The sequence below is a fragment of the Pelophylax lessonae genome (assembly GCF_965119305.1).
Source record: "Pelophylax lessonae genome assembly, chromosome: 8".
Classification (NCBI taxonomy): Eukaryota; Metazoa; Chordata; class Amphibia; order Anura; family Ranidae; genus Pelophylax; species Pelophylax lessonae.
In genome coordinates, this window is record NC_138775.1 from 210,419,071 (window position 1) to 210,431,581 (window position 12,511).

At 40.9% G+C, this 12,511-nt stretch overlaps 1 protein-coding gene across 2 annotated transcripts in view; it reads left to right on the forward strand.

The window, feature by feature from the left end:
- Nucleotides 1-12,511, forward strand: part of LOC309562381 (dimethylaniline monooxygenase [N-oxide-forming] 2-like) — a 68,281-nt gene that overhangs the window by 44,086 nt on the left and 11,684 nt on the right. For both annotated transcript variants that reach the window (XM_082266579.1, XM_082266578.1), the window contains 2 exons: nt 5,666-5,862; nt 11,147-11,502. In XM_082266579.1, coding sequence (XP_082122705.1) covers nt 5,666-5,862; nt 11,147-11,502 — 553 coding nt within the window. The remainder of the gene's footprint in view (nt 1-5,665; nt 5,863-11,146; nt 11,503-12,511) is intronic.

A 12,511-nucleotide genomic window follows, 5' to 3' on the forward strand; every position in this document is an offset into this window, starting at 1 on the left:
CTGGTTTCTGGACCCACGGACCTCCCTGGTACAGGACAAGTGGGTCCACAAAGTCATACGGTCTGGCTACAAGATCGAGTTTCGTTCTTACTCTCCCGAAGGGTTTTTCACTCCAACTTGCGCCTGTCCCCAGACCACTTACGGGGGCTCTTTGGGGCAGCACAAGATTTGCTGAGCCAAGGGGTGATTGTCCCAGTTCTGACTTCGGAACATTTTCAGGGGTTTTATTCAAACCTGTTTACAGTCCCCAGGAAGGAGGGCAAGGTGCGTCCAATTCTGGACCTCAAGGCGCTAAACTACTTTGTGCGGGTGCAGAAGTTCCGAATGTAGTCCATTCACACTGTAGTGGCATCCCTGCATCAGGCTTCTTGCTTCTATCTACATCAGGGACGCTTACCTTTACATTCCAATATGTGACTTGTCATGCATTTTAACCATGTCTTGAAGTAAAGAATTACAGGAGTAATTAACATTTATTTTAATGTAAGGTCTGAAAGTGATCAATGGCAGGGGCAAGTGAGGGACTTATGTGCAGGTTGCATATAACAACTGGTGTCCCTTGCATTGCTTGAGTCCCTAGGGAGTCTAATAAAGGTGACCCACCTGACCCTGGATGTTGTGACTTCTCTGGTGGTAACTGCAGTAACTGCTTCAGTTCCTCTGTGTTCCTTCATTGTACCTGCTATCTGGTGGGACTGTGTGGAGTGAGGAGCTACAAGATGAGGATGCAACGCCATCATGTTTTCTGAGGAGGGCCACTAAATACACTGTTAAAAAAAATTAAAGGAACACTTTGAAAACACATCAGATCTTAATGGGGGGAAAATTTCATGCTGGATATCTATACTGATAATGTGTTGGGAATGAAAGGATGCCACATCGTTTGATGGAAATGAAAATCAAACCTACAGAGGGCTGAATTTGAAAACACCCCGAAAATCAAAGTGAAAAATTGATGTAGCAGGCTAGTTCATTTTGCTGAAATTTCATTGCAGCAACTCAAAATGGTACTCAGTAGTTTGTATGACCCCCATGTGGTTGTATGCATGCTTGACAATGACGGGGCATGCTCCTAATTAGGGATGATCGAATGGTTCGGGTCGACCATCGGTTCGATCCGAACATTGACTGTTCGAGGTTCGGCCGAATTTAGAACTTTTTGCTGAAAACGTTCGGAATTCGGCAACCAGAACAGACCAAAATGCAATGGGCCAGGAAATGGGCTTTAAAAGCCTGTGATTGCACCTGAACCATTAGTAAAAAACAAATGAGGGGGCAGGAGAATGCTATGAATGTGATTGGAGTGACTAGGGGGTCCCTAGGCCAATCATTAGTGAATACGCCCCCCAGTATATAAGATAGCCCCCGCCAAATTCCTTGCATTGTAATACAGGGACATGGAAGAGAGTGGAAGCAGTTCGGTTAATTTTACTTTAAAAGTGTCATTTAGCATTTATTAGTGTGAGGAAAGGGATATCTAGTGTAGTTAGGGTGCTCTTTTACACTTTAGTTAGATGCAAAATTTTAGTTTCTGTAGGGAAAGTGTTAAGTGCCAGGGTGACCGTAATGTAGTGTAGGGTGAACTGGCACTGACTGCTATGGCAGGGTGACCAAACCCTTCCATATCAGGGTGACCGCTATAAAGAAAAGATAGTTTCTCTTAAGTCACATTCGGTGCACTAATATGGCTTCTCGCTGGTCAGCCTGCTTTTTGGCTGCAGGCGTTTATAGGGATTTTTTGAGGACATGTTTGGAGTCATGACATCTGAACATGTGTATAGGGGGTATATATACACACCCATGTATGTATATATACACCTGCACATGTACAGTATAGGTGTGAAAGGAGCAGAAAACACTACTTGCGCTAATGAAATAATTAACACCAATATAGTTACGCTCCTATCACACCTATATATGTGTATGTGTAAAATACATATAAGTGTGTGTGTATATATATACCCCTATACAGAAGTTCAGATGTTTTGCCTGCCTCCAAAGAACCCAAAAAAATGCTAGCGCCAAAAGAAAAACGCCCAGGTGTGTTGTTGCAGGCATTTTTTTGGGGTTTTTGGAGGCAGGCAAAACATATGAACTTGTGTATAGTGGTATATATATACACACATACTTATATGTATTTTACACTTACACATATATAGGTGTTATAGGAGCGGAGCCATATTAGTGTTAATTATTTCATTAGCGCAAGCATATATTTCTGCTACTATCACACCTATATATGTCTAGGTGTATATATACATATAAGTATGTGTGTATATATACCCGTATACACAAGTTCAGATGTTTTGCCTGCTTCCAAAGAAATGCCCAAAAAAACGCAAGCGTCAAAAATAAAAACCGCCCAGGTGTGTTGTTGCAGGCATTTTTTGGGGGTTTTTGGAGGCAGGCAAAACATCTGAACTTGTGTATAGTGGTATATACACACACACACACACACTTATATGTATTTTACACATACACATATATAGGTGTTATAGGAGCGGAGCCATATTAGTGTTAATTATTTCATTAGCGCAAGCATATATTTATGCTACTATCACACCTATATATGTCTAGGTGTATATATACATATAAGTATGTGTGCATATATACCCCTATACACAAGTTCAGATGTTTTGCCTGCCTCAAAAGACCCCAAAAAATGCCCAAAAAAACGCCTGCTACTAAACCGGCAAGGTGTGAAAATAGCGAAGCCATATCCCTGTTCTACAAGTGACATAATACAAACAATCTTTTTTTTATGGTTCTGGACATGCTACAGAGCTGAAACTTCACAGGTACACTTTTTAGACACCCCCCCCCCCCAGATACTAAATCCAAAGAATTTTTTTTTTTTTTTCAATAATTGGCTCTCTATCAAAAATGAAAATTTTTAAGAACTTTTTTTGTGTGATTAATAGTCCCTGGGGTATGACCCAGAACCCTAGGCACTTTTTAGGGGCATTTATTGGGTTGGTGTTTTTTGAATACCGAAGTTCGGGTCCTATTGATTTCAATGGGGTTCTGAAATCCGGGCCGAACTTTCGGGAAGTTCGGATGTTCTGGCCGAACCGAACTTTTGAAAAATTCGATCATCCCTACTCCTAATGAGATGACGTATGGTGTCCTGGGGTATTTCCTCCCAGAACTGGACCAGGGCATCACTGAGCTCCTGAACAGACTGCGATGCAACCTGGCGGCTTCAGATGGGCTGATACATAATGTCCCAGAGGTGTTCTATTGGATTTAGGTCAGGTGAACGTGGGGGCCATTCAATGGTATCAATTCCTTCATCCTCCAGGAACTGGATGCATACTCTTGCCACAGGAGGCAAGGCATTGTCGTGCACCAGGAGGAACCCAGGACCCACTGCACCAGCGTAGGGTCTGACAATGGGTCCAAGGATTTCAGCCCGATACCTAATGGCAGTCAGGGTGCCATTGTCTAGCCTGTAGAGGTCTGTGCGTCCCTCCATGGAAATGCCTCCCCAGACCATCACTGACCCACCACCAAACTGGTCATGCTTAATGATGTTACAGATAGCATAACGTTCTCCGAGGCTTCTCTGGACCCTTTCACGTCTTTCACATGTGCTCAGGGTGAACCTGCTCTCATCTGTGAAAAGCACAGGGCTCCAGTGATGGACCTGGCAATTCTGGTGTTCAATGGCAAATGCCAATCAAGCTCCATGGTGCCAGGCAGTGAGCACAGGGCCCACTAGAGGACATCAGGCCCTCAGGCCACCGTCATGAAGTCTGTTTCTGATTGTTTGGTCAGAGACATTCACACCAGTGGCCTGTTGGAGGTTATTTTGTAGGGCTCTGGCAGTACTCATCCTGTTTCTCCTTGCACAAAGGAGCAATTACTGGTCCTGCTGATGGGTTAAAGACTTCTACAACTCTTAGAGTAACTGCCTGTCTCCTGTAATCTCCTCGATGTTTTGGCAATGGCAGGTATTGATATGCCAACCTGGGGGGAGGTGGACTGCCTGTGCAACCTCTATAGGGTCCAGGTACCAGTAGTAACACTGACCCTAGTCAAATGCAAAACTAGTGAAAAACAGTCAGAATAGATGAGTAGGGGAATAAAATGTCAGTGGCCTCCACCTGTAAAACATTCCTGTTTTGGAGGTCATCTCATTGTTGCCCATTTAGTGCACCTGTTGTTAATTTCATTAACACCAAAGCAGCTTAAACTGATTAACAACCCTCTATGCTACTTAAGTGACCAGATCAACAGTGTTCCTTTAATTGTTTTGAGCAGTGTAGTAATAATCCTAGACACACATCCAAAGAACAGCTATGAGACTGACAGTCTTAAAAGCACCGTTTTACTGATAAAAACATTTTTTGATCTATAAACCAGCAAACTTGTAATCCTTCTCTTGCTAAGCACTCAGTGTGGTTATGATAAATTCCTGTTTATTAATTTAAATTTTCTTTAACCGCTTGCCGACTGCGCACAGTATATTTACTGCGGCAGTCGGCCCCGGCCAGGCAGAGTGACGTAGGTCTACGTCGCTCGCCTGTCACTCCTTCCAGAGCCAATAGCGGGCGGGCGCGCGCCCGCCGAGGCGCGCGCCCGCCTCGGCTCGTTCACGGAGGAGTGCGGGAGTGTGACTGGCGGACCCGATGTCCGCCGGTCACACTACGATCGCCGCTACAGCGGGAGAAAGACAGAGCGGCTTGTGTAAACAAGCCACCTGTCAGTTCTCCCTGTGTAAAAGTGAAGATCAAACAGTTCTACTATGTAGAACTGTTGATCTTTGTTTTTACACTAGTAGACATGTCCCTACACAGTTAGAATCACGCCCCTAGGACACACTTAACCCCTCCCTGTCCAATACTGTTAACCCCTTCCCTGCCAGTGTCATTTTTGCAGTAACAGTGCATATATATAGCACTGATTACTGCAGTAATGTCACTGGTACCCCCAAAAGTGTCAAAAATGTCAGTCAAGGGTCCGATCTGTCCGCCGCAATGTCGCAGTACCGCAAAAAAAATCGCAGATCGCCGCCATTACTCGTTAAAAAAAAAAACACCAAAAATGACAAAAATCTTTCCCTTTGTTAGTAAACGCAATAACTTTTGCGCAAACCAATCAAAATACGCTTTTTGCGATTTTTTTTACCAAACATAGGTAGCGTAAAACAAATTGGCCGAAAATTTTAAAAAATTTTGATTTTTACATTTTTTTTTGGGGGAATTTCATATAAAAAAAAGTGAAAAATATTGTTGTTTTTGCAAAAATTACGCTCTTTTTTTGTTTATAGCGCGTGATCAAAAAATCGCACAGGTGATCAAATACCACCAAAAGAAAGCTCTGTTTGTGGGAAAAAAAGGACGTGAAATTCGTTTAGGTACAGCGTCGCACGACCGCGCGATTGTCCGTTAAAGTCACGCAGTAAAAAATCGCAAAATAACCCCTGGTCTTTTAGCAGGAAAATCCTCCGGTGGTAAAGTGGTTAATCTAATTGGGAATTGGCAGGCTTGGTGAAGCTTTGTTAACTGCATTCCAAAGTAAGGGAAAAAAGGAAATACCACCTGTTAATTAACTGTATTTTTATTTTACAAAATATAAAATTACATATTTAGCCTATTGCTGATCAGATTGTATTTCATTTGTATCCTTGGATTTTAAATAATCTATTGATTGAGTTTTTTAGGTATACCTTACAACTAGAGAAGGAGTATGGGTTATACCTCGTCTTGGGAAGGATGGTTACCCTTTTGATTTGTTTTTGCTACGTCGTATTAACAATTGGATAGAAAACTTAATACCACGATCAGTTTCCAGATGGATGTTAAAACGAAACATGAACAATCGATTTAACCATGAACTGTACAGTATACAACCTGAGGGGTAAAGACACATATACTTTTATACAATAAGTCTAAAAAAATTAATATTATTGTGCATATACACTCACTGGCCACTTTATTGGGTACCAGGTTGGACCCCTTCTTGCCTTCAGAACTGCCTTAATTCTTGGTGGCATAGATTCCATAAGGTGTTGGAACCAGAGATGTTGGTCCATACTGACACGATAGTATCATGCAGTTGCTGCAAATTTGTCAGCTGCACATTCATGCTGTGAATTTCGCATTCCACCACATTCCAAAGATGCTCTTTTGGATTGAGATCTGGTGACTGTGGAGTCTATTGGAGTCCAGTGAACTCATTGCCAGGTTCAAAAAAACAGTTTTAGATAATTTGAGCTTTGTGACATGGTGCATTATCCTGCTGGAAGGAGCCATCAGAAGATGGGTACACTGTAATCATAAAGGGATTGACATGGTCAGCAACAAAACTCAGGTAGGCCATGGCATTTAAACAATGCTCAATTGGTACTAAGGGGTCCAAAGTGTTTTAAGAAAATGTCCCCCACACCATTACACCCCCAGCCTGAACCATTGATACAAAGCAGGAGGGATCCATGTTTTCATGTTGTTTACACCAAATTATGACCCTACCATCTGAATGTCGCAGCTGAAATTGAGACTCATCAGACCAGGCAACATTTTTCCAATCTTCTGTTGTCCAATTTTGGTGAGTCTGTGCAAATTGTAGCCTCAGCTTCCTGTTCTTAGCTGAAAGGAAGGGCACCTGCTGCTGTAGGTCCTCTGCTTCAAGGTTCGGTGTGTTGTGCGTTCAGAGATGGTATTCTGCATACCTTGGTTGTAACAAGTGGTTATTTGAGTTACTGTTGCCTTTCTATCATCTCGAACCAGTCTGCCAAATCTCATCTGACCTCTGACATCAACAAGGCATTTTTGTTCACACAACTGAAGCTCACTAGATATTTTATCTTTTTTGGATCATTCTCTGTAAACCCTAGAGATGATTGTGTGTAAAAATCCCAGTAGAATAGCAGTTTCTGAAATACTCAAACCAGCCCACCTGGCACCAACAACCATGCCACATTCAAAGTCACTTAAATCCCCTTTCCTTTCCATTCCGATGCTCCGTTTGAACTTCAGCAAGTCGTCTTCATCACATCTAGATGTTTAAATGCTTCGAGTTGCTGTCATGTGATTGGCTGATTAACAATTTATGTTACCAAGCAATTGAGCAGGTGTAACCAATAAAGTGGCTGATGAATATATATATTTCCAATGCTAGCCTTTGACAGTTCTTTTGCTGTTTAACACTGCTTCTTGCACTTGTTGATGTTTTGCTATTGTGCTGCTATCCTATTTGGGAATATTTTTCTCTACATCGAGCACATAGACTGCGTGGTCTATCTGTAAATCAAGTGTCTGTGTTGTAATCTTTATGATTTTGACTATGAATTAAAAGGTCTTACACAGCTCAGCCCTTTGCTGGACCCTCTCACTGTTACAATGTACAGTATGCGTGAGGACGGGCCCTTTCTCGCGGCCGTTCAGTCAGGAGGATCCAGACTAAACCACATTGTACATCTATAGAAGGGGGGGCGAATGTAAATGGTTGATCATCTGTGTATATCTGCCTACATCTGTGTCCATTCAAGTCTGCTTTTTTTAAAAAAATAGAACAAGGCTGCATCCTTTTCTGCTTTTAGGCAAAAAACACTTTTTGTTTAAACTTTGCCTCCCATGCTTGGTTTCTGCAACAACTAAAAAAGAAACAGATGCAAAAATGGATGTAAACTAAACTGAACTAAAGACAGATGTACAAACTGAATAACCTGAATCGGTATTCATCAGTTTATTGACTGATGATGATACCTGTGTAATGACACCCGTGTAAAAGTACCCTAAGGGGGGAGACTAATAACACAGGCCAGCACACAGTTTGGTGCCTTGAATGTTAGACCTGTTCCTGGGTATATTTGACCCTTCAATTCCAAAAATGGCACCAGATTTTCTCTATCAGCTCTAAATTTTAAGATAGAGCATAAAATCTATATACCACTCTTCAGCCTGGTCGCCCGCCAAAAATCTGTATATTTTAATGTAGTGTTTTATTTAATCTCCTTGTAGCATAAAAGAAATATATAAAAAGTAGCCATAGCCTCTACGGTGCTTGATCTGCAAACATGAAAATACCAATATACACACACCTGCTATACAATCATAACTATTAAACAGTTAATAACTTACATTTTAGAATCCAATGTGTCCAATGTAAAATTACAGATGGAAGTATGTAAACACTCCTACTATATCTGCTAACTTGTACACAAAAATAGAAAATGATCAGCAAGATCTTTTCAAAAACAGACTAAAAAATGATATGGATTTGACAATATCTGATGCAGTCTAGCCAACACAATTTTCTGAACCAGCGCACCAAATAACCCCAAGAACAGGTCTAAAAAGTAAGGCACCAAGAAAAAAAAACGTTTTTTTTTATTGGGCTGTGAATTCATTAGGGATGATCAAACTTTTCAAAAGTTCGGTTCGGCCAGAACATCCGAACTTCCCGAAAGTTCGGCCCGGATTTCAGAACCCCATTGAAATCAATGGGACCCGAACTTCGGTAATCAAAAAACACCATTTTGAAGCCCTAAAACCCAATAAATGCCCCTAAAAAGTGCCTAGGGTTCTGGGTCATACCCCAGAGACTATTAATCACACAAAAAAATTCTTCAAAATTGTAATTTTTGATAGAGAGCCAATTATTGAAAAAAAAAAAAAAAAAGAAATTCTTTGGATTTAGTATCGGGGGGGTCTAAAGAGTGTACCTGTGAAGTTTCAGCTCTTTAGCATGTCCAGAACCATAAAAAAAAAGATTGTTTGTATTTTGTCACTTATAGAACAGGTTAGTGGCTTCACTCTTTTCACACCTTGCCGGTTTAGTAGCAAGCGTTTTTTTGGGCATTTTTTGGGGTCTTTTCAGGCAGGCAAAACATCTGAACATGTGTATAGGGGTTATATATACACACCCATGTGTGTATATATACACCTAGACATATATAGGTGTGATAGTAGCAGAAATATATGCTTGCGCTAATGAAATCATTTACACTAATATAGTTACGCTCCTATCACACCTATATATGTCTAAGTGTAAAATACATATAAGTATGTGTGTATATATACCACTATACACAAGTTCAGATGTTTTGCCTGCCTCAAAAGAAGCCCAAAAAATGCCCAAAAAAACGCTAGCGCCAAAAAAAAAAAAAAACGCCCAGGTGTGTTGTTGCAGGCATTTTTTTGGGGTTTTTGGAGGCAGGCAAAACATCTGAACTTGTGTATAGTGGTATATATACACACACATACTTATATGCATTTTACACTTAGACATATATAGGTGTTATAGGAGCAGAGCCATATTAGTGTTAATTATTTCATTAGCGCAAGCATATATTTCTGATACTATCACACCTATATATGTCTAGGTGTATATATACATACATGGGTGTGTATATATACCCCCTATAAACAAGTTCAGATGTTTTGCCTGCCTCCAAAAACCCCCAAAAAATGCCTGCAACAACACACCTGGGCGTTTTTTTTTGACGCTAGCGTTTTTTTGGGCATTTTTTTGGGTTCTTTGGAGGCAGGCAAAACATCTGAACTTGTGTATACGGGTATATATACACACATACTTATATGTATATATACACCTAGACATATATAGGTGTGATAGTAGCAGAAATATATGCTTGCGCTAATGAAATAATTAACACTAATATGGCTCTGCTCCTATAACACCTATATATGTCTAAGTGTAAAATACATATAAGTATGTGTGTATATATACCACTATACACAAGTTCAGATGTTTTGCCTGCCTCCAAAAACCCCCAAAAAATACCTGCAACAACACACCTGGGCGTTTTTTTTTTTTTTTGGCGCTATCGTTTTTTTGGGCATTTTTTTGGGTTCTTTGGAGGGAGGCAAAACATCTGAACTTGTGTATAGTGGTATATATACACACATACTTATATGTATTTTACACTTAGACATATATAGGTGTGATAGGAGCGTAACTATATTAGTGTAAATTATTTCATTAGCGCAAGCATATATTTCTGCTACTATCACACCTATATATGTCTAGGTGTATATATACATACATAGGTGTGTATATATACCCCCTATACACATGTTCAGATGTCATGCCTGACTCCAAACATGTGCTTAAAAAATCACTATAGACGCCTGCAGCCAAAAAGCAAGCTGACAGGGGCGAAGCCATATTACTGCAGCGACAGTGACTTGAGAGAAACTAGCTTTTCTCTATAGCGGTCACACTGATATGGAAGGGTTTGGTCACCCTGCCATAGCAGTCACTGTCAGTTCACCCTACACTACATTACGGTCACCCTGATATGGAAGGGTTTGGTCACCCTTCCATAGCAGTCAGTTAACCCTACACTACATTGCGGTCACCCTGACACTTCACACTTTCCCTACAGAAACTACATTTTTGAAGCTAACTAAAGTGTAAAAGAGCACTCTAACTACACTAGATATCCCTTTCCTCACACTAATAAATGCTAAATGACACTTTTAAAGTAAAATGAACAGAACTGCTTCCACTCTCTTCCATGTCCCTGTATAACAATGCTAGGAATTTGGCGGGGGCTATCTTATATACTGGGGGGCGTATTCACTAATGATTGGACTATGGACCCCCTAGTCACTCCAATCACATTCCTAGCATTCTCCTGCCCCCTCAATTGGCTTTTGCTAATGGTTCTGGTCCAATCACGGGCTTTTAAAGCCCATTTCCTGAACCATTGCATTTTGGTCGGTTCTGGTTGCCGAATTCCGAACTTTTTCAGCAAAAAGTTCTAAATTCGGCCGAACCTCGAACACCCAATGTTCAGGTCGTACCGATGGTCGACCCGAACCGTTCGATCATCCCTACTCCTGATATCAGCAGATAGCTAATAGAATTTTCCCACAATATACAAATGCTAGACACAGTCACATTACTAGAGTCTAATTACAAATTATAGATCATAACACACCAACATTTTTTTTGTTGTGCAGACTTTGTAAAATTACTGGTAGGCCTAATTTTTTAAGGTTTTTTTGCCTGATTCTTCAAGATCAAAATTCATTCCAAAGAAACTGTGAATCTAAGCAGCAGCAAGGGGGGAGGGGGAAAAGGGAATAATGTGAATCATTGATAGAGAAAATTTTAAAATATTAACGTATGTTCATCTATGACTGTGTTAGTGAAATCAATTTATATTTATTCATAGAATTATTTGGAAGGAGCCTTTGGTAAATGATGAGATTGCAAGCCGTGTTCTGTCAGGCTCAATTATTATCAAGCCAGGAGTGACAAAATTTACTGAAACAGATGCACATTTTTCAGATGGTTCTATAGTGCATGACCTTGATGTTGTCATTCTGTGCACTGGATTCGGCTACAGTTTCCCTTTTTTGGATGAGTCAGTTTTCAAGAAAGATGAAAATAAAGGAAATTTATATAAAAAGATCATTCCTGTTGGTATTGAAAAACCAACAATTGCATTTATTGCATATCTCCTACCAGTTGGGCCAACAATGGTAGCTGCAGAGCTTCAGTCCCGATGGGCCACCAGAGTTTTTAAAGGTAAGAGCAAGCAAAGGAAAAATCTAGGTTAAAAAACTGTGAGGGAGATTTATTAAAACTGGTGCACACAGAACCTGGTGCAGCTGTGGATAATAACCAATCAGCTTCTAGATTTTATTGTCAGAGATTAAAGCAGAGCTCAACCCAAAAGGGGAAGCTCTGCTTGTTTGCCTCCTCTCCCCGCCCCCCCCCCATCCGCTGCCACATTTGCCACCTTTTGGGGGAGGAGCGGGTACCTGGTTTTGACAGGTACTCGCTCCCGCTTCGGACTTACTTTGCCGTGGCAAACTCAGCCGGAATTTCAGCACCCCTCCTCCTTCCCCCTGTCGTCAGGACATTCACAAAGTGCAAGCGCAGTAGGGAACCGGCTGTAAAGCCGCAAGGCTTCACTGTCAGTTTCTCTTAGCTGAGATGGCGGTGGCAGCACCTAAGAGCCGACTGAGAAATTGGCTTGGGTGAAGACACCGCTAGATCATGATGAGCTCCTGATGATGCGCTTGGCGCACCGTACCAGAAGTGATCCAATGGTGCAGCCGTCAGCCAGAAATTGACGCAATTTCCAGGTGACAGCTGCACCATTGCATCACTTCCGGTACGGTGGAATGCAAACAGGGACTGTTTGCACTTTATTGGCACGGATTGGCACTGATCTATTTAATAATGAGCACGGAGCACATTGCACTTTCCTTTCCCTGGACACTTGCTGTAATTGGACTTTTTTGGGACTTTTAAGAATAAGAGCAGATTTTGCACATTTTCATTTTCTACCATTTTTCTATTGATTTATATGTGTATATATATCCAGTACGGATATCTTGCACTTTATGTTTGACTTGTTATAATAGCACTGTTTTGCACTTTAAGTGAATATCAGCATACAAGGTATATATTTTTTCATTCATATAGGGTTTATGGTTTTTTATTAGATTACTGTCTTACACAATTTGTATATTTGCACTTGTTTCTAAGCAGACCTATCTTTGCGCTGTGTATTTCCTTTTAATATAGT